This window comes from Scylla paramamosain, chromosome 3, assembly GCF_035594125.1.
Source record: "Scylla paramamosain isolate STU-SP2022 chromosome 3, ASM3559412v1, whole genome shotgun sequence".
Classification (NCBI taxonomy): Eukaryota; Metazoa; Arthropoda; class Malacostraca; order Decapoda; family Portunidae; genus Scylla; species Scylla paramamosain.
In genome coordinates this window covers 4262784-4279278 of record NC_087153.1, presented here as the reverse complement: position 1 = coordinate 4279278, position 16495 = coordinate 4262784, and the positions used below count along the sequence as shown (strand labels likewise).

Here is a 16495-nt window from a genome sequence, read left to right as displayed (position 1 = left end):
GACAAAGGATGAATATATATATAAGATATTCAGCTGGAATAAATAATACCAGAAAAAATTATGAAAAGTGAGACTGAAGAAAAAATAAAATAAAACAAAATCATAGATGAAAAACAAAATCTAATATAATGAATGGTCACTTATATCTTGTTTGGTTATAATAAAATGGTAATGCATTATCCTATAATCATTAAAAAAAATTTACCTTTAGAAACATGAGCTGGCAATTGATAGCAAAGAGACTTTCCTCCTCCTGTGGGCATAATAAGGATGCAATCGACACCAGATAGCGTAGCATTTATGGTGGGCAACTGATGTGCTCGTAGCCTGGGTATCTTGAATATGCTTTCCTGTATGTTCTGCAACTCCTTGGACCATGGAAAATCTGCAGAAACCAATATCGTGCCTGGATTATAACAGTAATGCCAGTATCCAAAACAAAATTGCTGATAGAGTGAGGTTTCTATTATAAAGAACACTAAACATAAGTATACAAAGCTGATACAGCATTTTTTTTTTCTTTTATGTAAGAGGGGGACTGGCCAAGTGAGAGGAGACTGAAGTACCAGTCCCAAAAGATAGGTAAAAAAGGATCATCCAAAGTTGGAGGACAAGTATCCTGAAACTTTCCTCTTGAGAGTTCAATACTGAAGCAAGCAGAGAGTTCCAGAGTTTACCAGAAAAAGAAATGAATGATTGAGAATACCGGCATTTGAGAGATCAACAGAATAGGGGTGAGAAAGTAGAAAGTTTTGTGCAGTGAGGCCACAGAAGGAGGGGGGGAGGCATGCAGTTATCAAGATAAGAAGAACAGTTAGCATGAAAATAGCAGTAGAAGGTAGCTTTATAAAGAGTTCAAGTCATAGAGGGAAATACTGAAGCAGGCAGGTAGTTTAAGAGTATACCAGTAAAAGGAATGGAAGATTGAGAATACTAGTTAACTCTTGCATTAAAGAGATAGACAGAATAGGGATGAGAGAAGGTACATAGTTATGTGCAGTAAGATCACTGAGGGAGGAGAGGCATGCAGTTAGTAAAATCAGACGAGCAGTTAGTATAAAAGTAACAGCAGAAGATAGCAAGGCATACAACATTGTAGCTAAGAGAGCAAGGCTAAAGACAGACAAGTAAGGGAGAGGAGTTGATGTGACAAAATGTTTTTGATTCCACCCTATTTAAGAAAGCAGTGCAAGTGGAACTGTCACATACAAGTAGTATATGAAGTGTATGGTGTAAAAGAAGCAACCTGGAATTTTTATAATTTATTTAGGTCATCCCTTTTACACTATACAGCTCATATGTAAAAGCAGATAAGGCTCCTGTATAGAGTTAGCAGATGCAGGTGATAAAAACTGGCAAAGATGGCTTAGAACACAACTTCATAGAAGCTGTTTTTGCAAGAGACAAAATGGGTTTCTATTTTTATTAGCAGTAAAGGGCAAATGGAGGATGTTCAGTGTACAAGAGGGAGACAGTTGATGGTCACTGAAGAAAAGGGGATAGTTATCAAGAAAGTTATGTCGAGTTATCACACTGAGTTTAACAACAAATGACATGATGGTTTGGGCAAGTGCAGAGAACAGAAAGAGTGCCTGGTGAAGGTAACTGGACTTCATGTGAAAGATGTAAAACTAAGAGGAAGACCATAAATAAAATGCATGGATAAAATATTGAGACTGATGCAAAAAGCTATCAATGAAACATGGAATAGTTGTATAAGGTAGTAAAGAAGAGCTATGAATGCATGAACAGCATCAAAGTCTTGATTAAGGGCTTTGACAATATCTTCTCTGTCATTTGGCATAATAAATGTATCAAGTCAGGTGCAGCAAAGAGGATGGATCTGTTATGATGCAGTATGGGTAAACACCGGTATATCAGGTCTATTGTTAGAACATGTTACAGAGATTGCCATCCAAGTGAAGCAAGTGATCCTCACACAGTATAAGCAGAATGAATCGCTCCCTAGGGGGGATTAAAAGCTATGATGTATGGGAGTGCTTGTGACTGTAATTGTGAATATATGTATGCAGATACCATGTCTCAGCCAATGCCTCTTTTGGGAAGGGTCAGCCTTGCATATAAATAATCTATCCAAAATAAACTGACACTCATTGCAACAAATAATAATAATAATAATAATAATAATAATAATAATAATAATAATAATAATAATAATAATAATAAATAACAACAACAACAACAACAACAACAACAACAACAACAACAACAACAATAACAATAAACTTACCCTTTCTATCCCAGTCTTTTTGGGCAAGCTGAGCAGATTTATTCTGTTGAATGGCATCTTTTAATTTATCTCTCTTGCTAATCAGTTGTTGTTTATGACCCTGAAGTAGCTGGATCTCCTGTGTAATTTTTTTTATTGCCAATTCAACTTTTTTCAGCTCTGTGGCAGGATCTGTGGAATAGTCAGGCATTACTGATGAAGAAGAGGAAGAAGAAAAAATATCAATGGAGGAAGATCCTCCATTGTTCTTGATTTTACATCGTACATATTTCACAAATATCTTCTTTCTCTCTTTTTATCTCTGAGGAAGCAGTGAACCTTATATTTTCTCTATCTTTCGTAACACACACCCATGCTCCCCCACACAGACACACACACACATACACCGTAGGTAAACAAGTATAAATATACATTATATGTATATGTACACAGGTGGGCTAAGTTGTTACCCTTCTGCTTGTGGTTGCAAGACTAAAACTCCCAAGCTTGTGTCTGCTGGATGAATATAGGCTACAGAGTGAAAGAGACAAACACAACTCATTACCTGACCCAAGATTTAAACCTTTGAATTCCCTTGTGTTAATCTCTACTACACTACAATGAAAATTTCAATATCATTAAGTTTTTGGTTTGCCAACACCATTCATTTCATCATTAAAAACTCCCCTCTCATCACTAATGACTTCAGAAAATTCACATTATTCTATACGGAGGAAGATGAAAGAGGTCTGTTGCACCAACAGGAAGTTCTATTAGCCTTTCAACTACTAACATGGCTACTACTGTACTGTACCTCACACCAAACAGCCACACTGCCACACTGACATGCAAAGCAACCAAGTGATATGGCCTTACTGATTCATCATCAAACATCATGATTACATAGACATTACCCATCACTAAAGTTTAAATATCCGAGTCTGTGCCATTCCAACATATGCATCAGCTGCTAAAACATGTATTAATGTCTGCCAGCAAAATTAATCTTGGTGGAATGTTTAAGGAATTTTTACAAAAACTCACAAAGGAAGTATACCATTATGATCATTTGAGGAATTAATGAAACTTGACTTCCCTAGGTTTTTGTAGTTGTCTAGGTAGGCTTATGAGGGTTATGATAGCTTTTAAACAAATAATTAATGTATCATCCTAGAAATTAATTGCCAAAAAGAAATTTATTTCTATGGTGTAACATTATCATTCAGCTTCCAAAAAATTTCATAAGTTAAACACAACTTACCATGAGATGCAAATGTTTCTTTGACTTCAAGTACTTCACACTCATCCATTGTAGGAGCATATGAGAACACCACCAAATTTTTGTACCATAGAATCTGTAAAATACAAGTTTCATAAAACAAGCATAAATAATGATGATAATAATGATACATAAAAGTAGATCAAGATAGTAATTATTGCCGCTCATACAAAAGTTATAGAACACTATTTCTTAAGATCCCAACAAGTTAGTCTCAATACACTTCTAGTTAAACTGGTTTGCTAGTTATATTTTCATTATGTACTACAAAAAATTAACACAGTTTTATTTAAAGTGAAAACACCCAATGCTGACAGATTTGCAACACTTGTACTTAAAACAATAAAAAATCAGTGAGAAAGAAGAGCACAGAAAATTTTAAAGCTACAAATAGAATCCAAAGACAAGAAGATTGTTGATGGAACATTCATGCCATGTGGTTAAAGGTTTAAGAGGGATGTCAGGTGGTGTGTTGTAAGATGTAAACAATTATGTAATTCACTTCAAAACTGTCTCTTGTTCTTGATTTCTTAGATCTGTGAACTAATAGTAACAATTCATCAGTCAAAGGTGGCCATAGCTAAAGCTGATCATGGCTTAGGATGATCAGTACCACTGAATTAAATGAATTAATTTGTCTAATGGCACAGTAAATACTAATGGCAAAGTTGAGAAAAATAAGAAAAATAATTACCCATATCTTCATTAAAGGTTAAACCATTTAAGTTGTGATAATCTGGGTTAGCTTATGAAACAGCTGAAGTATATAGCAAAGTTGAGAGGATGGCAAGAGTGACTGGGTGAATGAAAAGTTAGATATTTGAACATGGTTTGCAACTTTTAAAGGGTTAATGTGATATTCAGCAAAATGTGAAATGAAATGAACAAACACATGATGCTGCTGCTCTGGCCACTCCATTGGTATAATCATCCACTGCAAGTTTCTCAGTTGCTACTATCAAGTTGTCATCTCTGTAGAAAATTGGATATATTTATCTTTCCCACCAAAATGCAATTTCTACAGCCCACTTTTTTTGAGTTTTCTGTTGGGTCCAGTTGGAGTTAGCAAATTGTAAAATTATGTTTGGTTTATGACTAAAAGCCCATGATAATTACAAGGGCAAAAGACTGATACATATCAATTAAAACTGATGTACAATTGGCTACACTCCTGTGAGGTCCACTTAGCATTGCTGATGCTGGCCTAGATAGTAACTTTAAAACACTAGTAGTGAGCTTTGCTCAACCCATTCATTGGTGGTAAGGAGATCCCTGCTATCTCCCTCAACCCCCCATTCTTACCTCTCCTTGCCACCAATGAATGGGTCAAGTGAAGCTCATTACTAGTGTTTCAGAGTTTTTATTTCACCCAGTAATGGCAACACCAAATGGACCTCACAGAAGTATGGCCAACAGTACATCAATTAGAGTAATTCTAAGGGTACTTATAAGGATGCAAGGCCCCTCCAATTAGTCTAAAGGCCTGTCCAGACTAACAAGCCTGATTGGCAGGCATACCTGTTATCAGATATTTGACAGGCTAACCGTCAAACTCCCCATGTGCCAATTGAGCCAAACCACCAGACAGTTCCTGGTGGTTTGAGGAACTCTGACGCTGCCAGACTTCAGAGAAAACTATGTATCCAAAGCAGGCTTGCCTCTCACATTCAAGTTGTTGTAACATTACAATGTCTAACCCAAAGACCTAAAGTGACCCATCTACCATTTGCTGCTTTAAATCACTTACAAATACTCTAATACAGCTTCAACATGGAAAATCCATGGTTACTGAGTGTTAAACTAAAATGTTACAAGAACAGATACCCTCTTCCTCAAAGTAACACTGGATGCCAAGTTTATCATACCACACTCCATAACCTATCAGCATCACTGGGCATATCTACTAATTCACTGACTTGGCCATGTGGACATTTGAATTTGCTAGCCAACCACAATGCTCACTGGGCCTGTCTGCTTGTCTGGACAGGGCATTAGATTGTATTTACTTCCAGCATTCAAAAGCCCTGCTTTTCCATCCTAAGCCTGCAAGAATGAGGAGAATATCTTTAATATATATGTTGTTCAATATGTTGACAAGGAAAAAAATTATAATGCAGACTTGGAATATGTTTCCAGATTTACACTCGTCTTATGTAACACTGTATAACAACAGAGAGAGAGAGAGAGAGAGAGAGAGAGAGAGAGAGAGAGAGAGAGAGAGAGAGAGAGAGAGAGAGAGAGAGAGAGAGAGAGAGAGAGAGAGAGAGAGAGAGAGAGAGAGAGAGAGAGAGAGAGAGAGAGAGAGAGAGAGAGAGAGAGAGAGAGAGAGAGAGAGAGAGAGGAAATGAGAATATCTTTCCTAGGAGTATTTTTACGTAGATCATGAATATAACATTCACTTCCTACTGTGATCCTCCCTTCTTGTAATAACCATAAACTGCTTGATAATTTTGTGACTGACCTATGAACCAAATGTGTGGAGGCTATTCATAGATGCATCCTTTTACAGCATGAAAGTGGTCCTGTTGCACATTAGCAACACCCTACCTTGAGATCCAGTTGCTCACTCAGTCATTTTAAGAGAGACATATGACAACCTTGCTTTTATTCTGGACTGCGTAAGTTACAAGGAGCATGAGTGATTAATTTGTGTGGACTTCAAAGTAGTATCCCTACTAAATAGGCTACTAATTGGATACAAATTTATGTGCTTCCTTTGCAAGTGGGGCAGTAGTGTCAGATCAGAACATTATGTACACTCAGAATGGCCACCTCAGAAAACTATGATGCCTGGATGCCGTATGTAATTCATAAGCCACTAGTTAAGGAGAAAATCAATTTGCCACCACTAAATATAAAACTAGGCCTAGTGAAGCAATCTACCAAAGTATTGCAACATAACAAGCAAGTGATGCCAAGATTAAAGAGGGCATATTCGTAGGCTCTCAGATTCGTCAACTTATAGCTGATGAGGGCTTCGAGGCAATAATGGATGAAACTGAGCTAGCAGCTTGGCATGCATTCACAGATGTATGCAAAGGATTTCTGGGAAAGCACCAAGAGGCCCAGCAAGAACATATAGTAGAGAGCCTAATCAAATGCCACCAAGGTCTCAGGTGTAATATGTCACTAAAGATACTCTTTCTTCATCTTCATCTGTCCTCCATCCCAGAGAATGCAAGAGATGTGAGTGATGAACATGGAGAGAGGTTCCATCAAAATATAGCATCAATGGGAAACAGGTATAAGGGAAAATAGAGCCTTGCTATGCTGGCTGACTTCTGCTGGAACCTGGAGCATGACATAACTGAGACATCCTAAAAAGATGTGAATGCTAAAATATAAGTTAATACATTATATAATGCTAACAAACAAGCCAAATCATTATATATTTATGAATTAATTACAATGGACACATTTAATCTGACTTTGGGAGTGAAATACATTTATGGTATGGTGGAAATTGGTATTAATTGCATAATTATTAAATCGGCAAGTTACAAGAAAATGTGACATGATAGAAATTTTTCAATATCAAATTCAGTTTTAGCACACTCAACTTCACAATAAAATGTACATGAGAACTATGTTTTTTTTTCTTGACCCACAAATTTGTTGTACAGTGTAATTAAACACATACTAAATCCTCACTTATTCTTTGTAGATTTTGTAACTAATAATATATTTTCATATTTGAAATACTTTAGCAAATTTGGAAATATGTAATCAATGTAGTAGTAGTAGTAGTAGTAGTAGTAGTAGTAGTAGTAGTAGTAGTAGTAGTAGTAGTAGTAGTGGTAGTAGTAGTAGTAGTAGTAGTAGTAGTAGTAGTAGTAGTAGTAGTAGTAGTAGTAGTAGTAGTAGTAGTAGTAGTAGTAGTAGTAGTAGCAGCAGTAGTAGTAAAAGGTCAAGGGTACTGAAGCCTATGGTTAAAAGGATAGTTAGGATAGGTTTGATTTATGGAAGAGGGTATTTTGCTGGTCTCAGCAAAAATAGATGAACATGCTTTCAAGCTTATTTTACCAATCATGGTAAAATAGACCCTCAGGCTATTTGGCAGTAAATATTTTAATCATTATGATGGCATGTAATGTAATGTTAAAAAGTAACAACACAGTTAACATAAAGAATTCACCATTTTCACCATCAATTGTTAAGACAATTTAAAATCTTTTCCACCATCAATAGTTAAAACACGTTAAAACCATTTATTCAGCATCAAATATTACAAGAAATGTAGAAGTCTCTGAATATTTTAACCATTTTAGGCATCAGTTTCTGCAAGTCCAAAACTTACCCCTGGGCATGGTTCTCTCTTCAGGTAGACCCAATGAAGACAACAGAATCTTTGTTGTTCAAGTCCTGACATAACCTAATAAATCTGTGTTGAATTTGTCTGTTGTTCTTTTTAACATTACTTGGCTTCATAATAATAATTAAAATATTTACTGCCAATATGGCCTTGGGGTCTATTTTACCAGGACTGGTAAAGTAACCTTAAAAGCATGTTAGTTTATTTTACCAGAACAAGCAAAATAGCCTATTCATTGATTTAACTATCTGCTTGTTAACAGAATGTTAGGTGGCAGTTATGGAATTCTAAGTATCAGTTGTTAGATATTATATAAGAGGTCAGCCAAGATGCTATGAGGACTAGCTCATTTGGTTAATATTAACAATAACTCCAGCTCAGTTGGTTAATATTCAAAATAACACCTCACTTTGCCATCAAGTACTGACATGATGATACAGTATACTTACAGTAGTATACATCTGTAAAAGTTTTAGACAGTGCCCTCCTATACTTAACTCACAAATCCATGTTGAAAACAGAGGTGCCTCCCATGTGCTAAGTCCACAAATTGTGTGGACAGTATGGCTCCTCTCACACACTGAGCCCTGGAACACTTTCTATACACCTCAGGAAATAGTTCATATGTAGGTGAAATATATATATATATATATATATATATATATATATATATATATATATATATATATATATATATATATATATATATATATATATATATATATAATTTATTTATTTTATTTATTTTTTTGTCCATATATAAGTCAGCTTGTTCAATGCATCGAATGTATTGAACTATAAACATTTTATGATAAGCATTTTAGGTAGGTATTAGGTAATGCTAGGTTAGATTAGTGTCCTTAAGGGGGCATCCAGGGGGAGCAAAGGCCCCCATTTTGATTAGGTAAAGATATGTTGGGCTAGAAATTTCCCCACTTGTCAAAACATGGCATCTCATCCTTAGCCTTTTTCATGAATGTCCAAATTTGCCCTGATTTGGTTTTCCCAACCATAAACCTCATTCTCTGTGTCCCCTCCCCTCAAAAAACGTTGACTCCCCACAGGCCTCCCAAAGTTGCTGGGAGAAAGGAGAGGAGTTGTATGACAAGGAGTCATACTATTTTACTAGCCTACTATTTTACTAAGCACAAATTGTATTGTTTAAAATGTTTTTACCATTTTCATTCAAATACATGAAAATCAATTAGAATGGAATAGTTTCATTAAATAAAATAAATAAATACATACAGTTTTCCCAAAATATGTGTCCTTACCACTAATTCTATTTTTCCCTTTTGCAAGCATCAAAACTGTTGGCAGCCCACTTCTTACCTTAATGAGGGTATTCTTTCCCTCATCAATCAATGTTGCATCTTTCTACCATAAAAAACAAGAACTTAAATAGACTTTATCCACCAAAAAAATTTGCCTTGTAGCTCTTCCTACCAGGTCGCTAATATTTACCATTACCATTATGCAGGTCTTTCAACACACCTAACAAAGTTTAGGTATTCTTTTATTCTTACACCAGTCTCAACATGGCTTTTCTTACCCATCTTATCAGGTAGAGCTTCTCATTCTGAGAAATTTAAACCCCAAATATACCCACTGGAAATTGTTTATAATGCTGACAGCAATTTTCAAAGATTCATCTGTTTTTTGGGAAACAAGCTCACTCACTGCTGTGACAACGTTCCGAAGTGACATACCCATGTGTGATGAACAGGCAGGCATTGAGGCATGCCAGTGAAGGTGTGTTCATTCATGCATGCATACATCTGTTGTGCAAGCACGAAATTAGTGACAGTGATTGGTTCTTTTTGTTTGAGAATGCAGCTGCAGGACAATTAAAAAATTGCTGAATTAATTTACCCGGTCATAACATTTTACTTCATCCTGTAGAGAGAGAAGTGGTTCAGTTTGAAATATTTGAATTAGTCAGAGGAAGATGTCAGTTGGCAATGGGTGTCACCTTGATATTTCTTTGGTTAGATTAGTTTAGCTAGGTTGGGCTAGTTTAGTTAGTTTAGTTAGGTTAGTTAAGTTAGTTTGGTTAGGTTAGGTAGGTAAGGTTGGTTTGGTTAGGTTAGTTTCATTAGGTTGGGTTAAGTGGTGATGGTGATAGCCAGCTGGCAGCTAGGGGAAACCGGCAGCCAGTTGTCTTGTGGGAAACATCCGGTAATTGTCTAGAGTCCTTACCGGGCCTTATTACTGGTCTATTCACTTCAATTCTTTTACACATACCTTCACATGCACCTAAAACATCATTTTAAAGTGGGGGACAAATGCCCCCTTCCCTCTAGTCGGTTAGGTTAGGTTAGGTTAGGTTAGGTTAGGTTAAGTTAGGTTAGGTTAGGTTAGGTTAGGTTAGGTTAGGTTAGGTTTTAGGTGCATGTGAAGGTATGTGTAAAAGAATTGAAGTGAATAGACCAGTAATAAGGCCCGGTAAGGACTCTAGACAATTACCCTAACCTAACCTAACCTAACCTAACCTAACCTAACCTAACCTAACCGACTAGAGGGAAGGGGGCATTTGTCCCCCACTTTAAAATGATGTTTTAGGTGCATGTGAAGGTATGTGTAAAAGAATTGAAGTGAATAGACCAGTAATAAGGCCCGGTAAGGACTCTAGACAATTACCAACAATTAGTGTTGCTGCTATTACTTATTTAGGTGGACGAAACTATTTTTTCAGATAGATTTCGGTCAGTTTTGTAATAATCTGCTTTTCGTTTTTACTGTAAAACATTAGTTTCTTAGTGGGGGGGGATTGAGACGGGGTTAAACAATAAAAAAAACTAATGATTTGTAGAAAAAAAAAATGCAATTTCATTCAAAACGGGAAAACAGAAAAAAAAGTTTCGTCAATAAGAGACAGTTGCAAGAGTAAGAATTTACTTAAATTTACAAAGCTTATATACAACCTGATGAAAATAGTAACAAAATAAAAATAATCTCCAGCACACTACCGGTTTGTTTTCGTACCTGTGAGATGTGTTGTGGCGTGTGGTACACTGGTATTGATGATCACCTCTCAACAAACTACAAGAGGCCATATAACAGACGTGCACTTTGCCTCATGTGATAATCTTCATACAGCTCTTGTGTGTCTTAGCAGTCCTGGCGAGGATGCGAGTTTCCAATCATCTCCAGAGAGTAATAATGAGAAATCTAACACCGCGCCTTCAATTCTTGTCCCCAGAGTACAGCTTTTGCAACGGCACCAGCGTTGCCAGATTGTTTTGGCCATATTATCGTACTACACAGGTTGAAATTATTGTACTTCTGTTAAAATTATCGTACATATGTAGTTATTCCAAATATTATGCAAAACTGCCACTTTCCAAATACAGCAGAATTTAGGTTATATATATATATATATATATATATATATATATATATATATATATATATATATATATATATATATATATATATATATATATATATATATATATATATATACTCGTATATATATATATAGAGAGAGAGAGAGAGAGAGAGAGAGAGAGAGAGAGAGAGAGAGAGAGAGAGAGAGAGAGAGAGAGAGAGAGAGAGAGAGAGAGAGAGAGAGAGAGAGAGAGAGAGAGAGAGACTCCGCCAGTAATTTCTTCGTTGTTACTCGTTCACAGACGCTAAGTTCTGTGACTCCCTCCCTCTCCCTCTCCCTCTCCCTCGCCCTCACAAGATGTCGGTGCAGATAGCAAAAAAAAAAAAAAAAAAAAAAAAAAAAGAGGCGCTGTGAGTGTTCTGCCCTCCCGCGCGGCTGGAAAAGAGAGGAAGTGCTGAGGAAAACTGGGCTGACTTGCGGTAAAGTAGATGTGTATTATTACAGGTAAGTGTGTGTTTGTGTTTATATATATATATATATATATATATATATATATATATATATATATATATATATATATATATATATATATATATATATATATATATATATATATATATATATATATATATATATATATATATATATATATATATATATATATATATATATATATATATATATATATATATATATATCTTTTGTCTGTCTGTATGTCTGTGTCTGTCTGTCTGTCTGTCTGTGTCTGACAGTCTTTACAACCTTTGATAATAATAACTAAAAATAATAATAATAATAATAATAATAATATTAATAATAATAATAATAATAATAACAGTAATGATAATATTAGTGATAATAATTGTAATCTTGATAATGTTTGACAGTAATAAAAAGAATTATTTGTAATTACAAGTTTTATTGATTACATACCATATTGAGAGAGAGAGAGAGAGAGAGAGAGAGAGAGAGAGAGAGAGAGAGAGAGAGAGAGAGAGAGAGAGAGAGAGAGAGAGAGAGAGAGAGAGAGATACAACAAATTTTAACAAAAAAAAAAAAAAAAAAAATATATATATATATATATATATATATATATATATATATATATATATATATATATATATATATATATATATATATATATATATATATATATATATATATATATATATATATATATATATATATATATATATATATATATATATATATATATATATATATATATATATATATTACTTTTTTTTATTTATAAGTGTAAATAGAAATACATTAGTACTACTTCTTCTATTACTACTTTCAGGACACACATATATACTAGAGAATAAGAAGAGGTGAAGAAAATGGTGAAGAAATTGTGAAAAATTTGTGAAAAAATGGAAAAATGCTGAAAGAAATTAAGAGAAATTATGAAAATATGGTGGAAAAAATAACGATCAGTGAAAAAATGAGAAAAAATGAAGAGTGAAGAAAAAAAAAAGATTGTTGTAACAGGTACACCCTCACAAACACTGCCACACCCTCCCAAACATTGCTACATCTTCCCAAACATTGGTATACCCTCCCAAACACTGCTACACCTTCCCAAACACTGCTACACCCTCCCAAACACTGCCACACCCTCCAAAACACTGCCACACCCTCCAAAACATTGCCACACCTTCCCAAACACTGCCACACCCTCCCAAACACTGCCACACCCTCACAAACACTGCTACACCCCCTGAAACACTACCACAACCTTCCAAACACTGCCACACCCTCCCAAAGACCCCAAAACACCCAAACAGACCTTAAACTTTTGCTACGTTCCTTCTTGACCATCGACAAACAGACATACACAGCACTGCCAAGACGTCTGCATATGTTCTATTCCCAGGCCTACACCCGCTCACTGGGGGAGGCGGCGCAGGTGAGGGCTGACAGCGCACTGCAAACATGTCCTTTTAAATCCTCCTCCCCATCTCTCACTGCAAGATTAGGTTGGGTTAGGTTAAGTTAGGTAAAGGTTAGGTGAGGTTAGGTTAGGGATGATTTAACAGAGCAAAATAAAGAAAGAAAGATGAAGAAAAGGAAGGAAAAGAGAATGAAATGAAAGAATAAATTAATTAGGTGTTTTATTTACTTTTAATTAATGACTATAATGTTTTAAGAATATTTGAGTGAATTTAAAACAAGAAAACTGAAAATTAAAGAAAAAAATCTGTATCTCTCTCTCTCTCTCTCTCTCTCTAAGGAAACAAAAATTTTATAAACACAACAACAACAACAACAACAACAAAAACAACAACAACAACAACTACTACTACTACTCCTCTACTCATCCTGGAGTAGATTGGGGTGTGGGGTGAGGCAGGTAGACCTGAGTTGATTTAATGTTTTTTTTGTCTTTTTTTTTTTTATTGCTTGTTATGTGCTTATGCTTAATTTATATTTTATCACCATCTGTACACTTAAAGACAGAGCTACACACACACACACACACACACACACACTCCATCACCATATGTGTAATGAAAGAAAGGGCAACTCTCACACACACACACACACACACACACACACACACACACACACTGCATCTCCATCTGTACAACGAAAGATAAGGCAACACATACACACACACACACACACACACACACACACACACACACACACACACACACTGCATAAGCATATGTACAACAAAAGACAAGGCAACACACACACACACACACACACACACACACACACACACACACACACACACACACACACACACACTGCATAAGCATATGTACAACAAAAGACAAGGCAACACACACACACACACACACACACACACACACACACACACTGCATAAGCATATGTACAACGAATGACAAGGCAAGGCAACACACACACACACACACACACACACACACACACACACACACTGCATAAGCAGATGTACAACGAAAGACAAGGCAACACACACACACACACACACACACACACACACACACACACACACACTGCATAAGCATCTGTACAACGAAAGACAAGGCAACACACACACACACACACACACACACACACACTGCATAAGCATCTGTACAACGTAAAACAAGGCAACACACACACACACACACACACACACACACACACACACTGCATAAGCATCTGTACAACGTAAGACAAGGCAACACACACACACACACACACACACACACACACTGCATAAGCATCTGTACAACGTAAGACAAGGCAACACACACACACACACACACACACACACACACACATACACACACACTGCATCACCATCTGTGCAACGAAAGATAAGGCAACACACACACACACACACACACACACACACACTGCATAACAATCTGTACAACGAAAGACAAAACAATACACACTGCATCACCATCTGTACAACGAAAACTAAGGCAACACACACACACACACACACACACACACACACACACACACACACACACACCTTGAAATACCTTGAATAAAACACTGAATATTTACTGGGAGGGACTGGAAGGGAGTTAGGGAAGGTACCACTCTGATGACGTCACGGCTGGGGGGGGCTTATGACGTGATGGCTGGGGGGGGAGTTGATGACGTCACAGCCACCGTTATTTACGTACGTACGTATTTTATTTTGAAAATGACCCTTCTAAAAAACGCAGCTAGACAGGAATGCTTTATAAATTCAGACTTGCCACACATTTTAACTAATGCCACAAATAACAACACATTTCAAAACGCAGTAGTATTAAAGATATTTAAAAAGAAGTATCTGGAAACTGTTGGAACCTTCACCCCATTTAAAATCGTTCAAATGTCCACCCATTCTGGCTTAAACATAACAGAAAACACTTTAAAAAATCTGAACTATTTTCTAAAACCATTTAAAGTGAGCTACAAGCACAAATAAAAAATCTGCCGAAAAAAAATTCAATATTATTGGAAGTTGAACAGGAATAAAAACAAGTGTACGGTGCACGCATTTCACTGAGCGGGGACGGCAACACAATTCAAAAAACACCAACTATTTTTTAAAACCAATAAGAACCTAGTACAGGCTGAAATAAAAAAATTTAGTTTAGGGACCGTAAAAATATACGCCGAAAACGGCCCTCTTATTTACACAAAAACAACGCCAAAATCACCACTTTTCACACAACACACGCGCTCAAATAACTTAAAAAACAACGAAATATTTTTACAAACCATAAAATCTTAGCTACAAGCCGAAATAAAATACTTAGGAAATAAAAAAAAATAATATTGGAACCGGAGGGGGCTGGGGAGCCTTATCCACGATGGCGGTGGGGGACAGTGGAGGGGACGACCAACCCTTCTCACTCATTTAAACCCTCGCCAAACTTAAACTAAGTAATGGCAGGTGCATCTAACGAGCGGATATTAAAGCCTGGTCATGTGGCTCCGCTTTGCGATAGTATTGATTTAAAACACTCACAGATAAGATAGATAATGGCTGATAAATAGAGACGACCCAGATTGTTTACATTTTCATTAAGTTAAATCTTACGGTTTTTTTTTTAGCAACGAGACAAGGCTGACACAGGGATATATTGTGCTGGAGGTTAGGTGAGATGCGTTAAAATGAGTTTAAAACCGTGGATTGTTCAGTTATTCATTAAAAAGTTACGTTAAGTTACCTAAATTTATTCTAACACTTCCTGACCTTACCTTCCCTGTGGTGGTGGTGATCTACCTTCCTGCCTCCTGGTCACTATGGCTGGCTGTCTAGCACCTTCTCACAGCCAAACTTTTCTTTATTTTGCTTGTTTTCACCCACTGCTGCCTTCGGGTGTCCACTGCTAGAGCCCACGACTTCCTCATTACCAACTAAAGAAGGTTTAACTCATGGGTAAGCCTTGGCAGCCACTGTGTAGGCGTGGTTACACACACAAAAAAAAAAAAAAAAAAAAAAAAAAATTCTGTCAAGCTGGGAGTTGAAACAGATGCGTACTAACACCACCAATAGACGCGACACACTGACCGGTTAACTTCTAGGCAGCAGCTCAGCGTTGCCAGATTGTTTTGGCCATATTACCGTACTACACAGGTTGAAATTATTGTACTTCTGGTAAAATTATCGTACATATGTAACTATTCCAAATATTATGCAAAACTGCCACTTTCCAAATACAGCAGAATTTAGGTTTTATATATATATATATATATATATATATATATATATATATATATATATATATATATATATATATATATATATATATATATATATATATATATATATATATATATATATATATATATATATATATATATATATATATATATAATATATATATATATATATATATATATATATATATATA

The 16495-nt window shown here is 35.9% G+C and overlaps 1 protein-coding gene across 7 annotated transcripts in view; it reads right to left on the bottom strand.

Annotated features, from left to right (window-relative positions):
• Window positions 1-16107, bottom strand: part of LOC135089431 (ATP-dependent DNA helicase Q1-like) — a 51349-nt gene extending 35242 nt beyond the window's left edge. The window contains exons 1-6 of one of the 7 annotated variants that reach the window (XM_063985047.1): window positions 15840-16107; window positions 12945-13122; window positions 10807-11106; window positions 3492-3585; window positions 2252-2422; window positions 206-385 (exon numbers count right to left, since the gene is read on the bottom strand). In XM_063985047.1, the coding sequence (XP_063841117.1) occupies window positions 206-385; window positions 2252-2422; window positions 3492-3540 (400 nt within the window). In that variant the 5' untranslated portion in view covers window positions 3541-3585; window positions 10807-11106; window positions 12945-13122; window positions 15840-16107. Of the gene's footprint in view, window positions 1-205; window positions 386-2251; window positions 2423-3491; window positions 3586-10806; window positions 11107-12944; window positions 13123-14623; window positions 14702-15839 lie in introns of those variants that run through there. The other 6 variants (XM_063985040.1, XM_063985002.1, XM_063985013.1 and 3 more) reach the window with 6 other exon arrangements.
• Window positions 16108-16495: the final 388 nt, after the last annotated feature.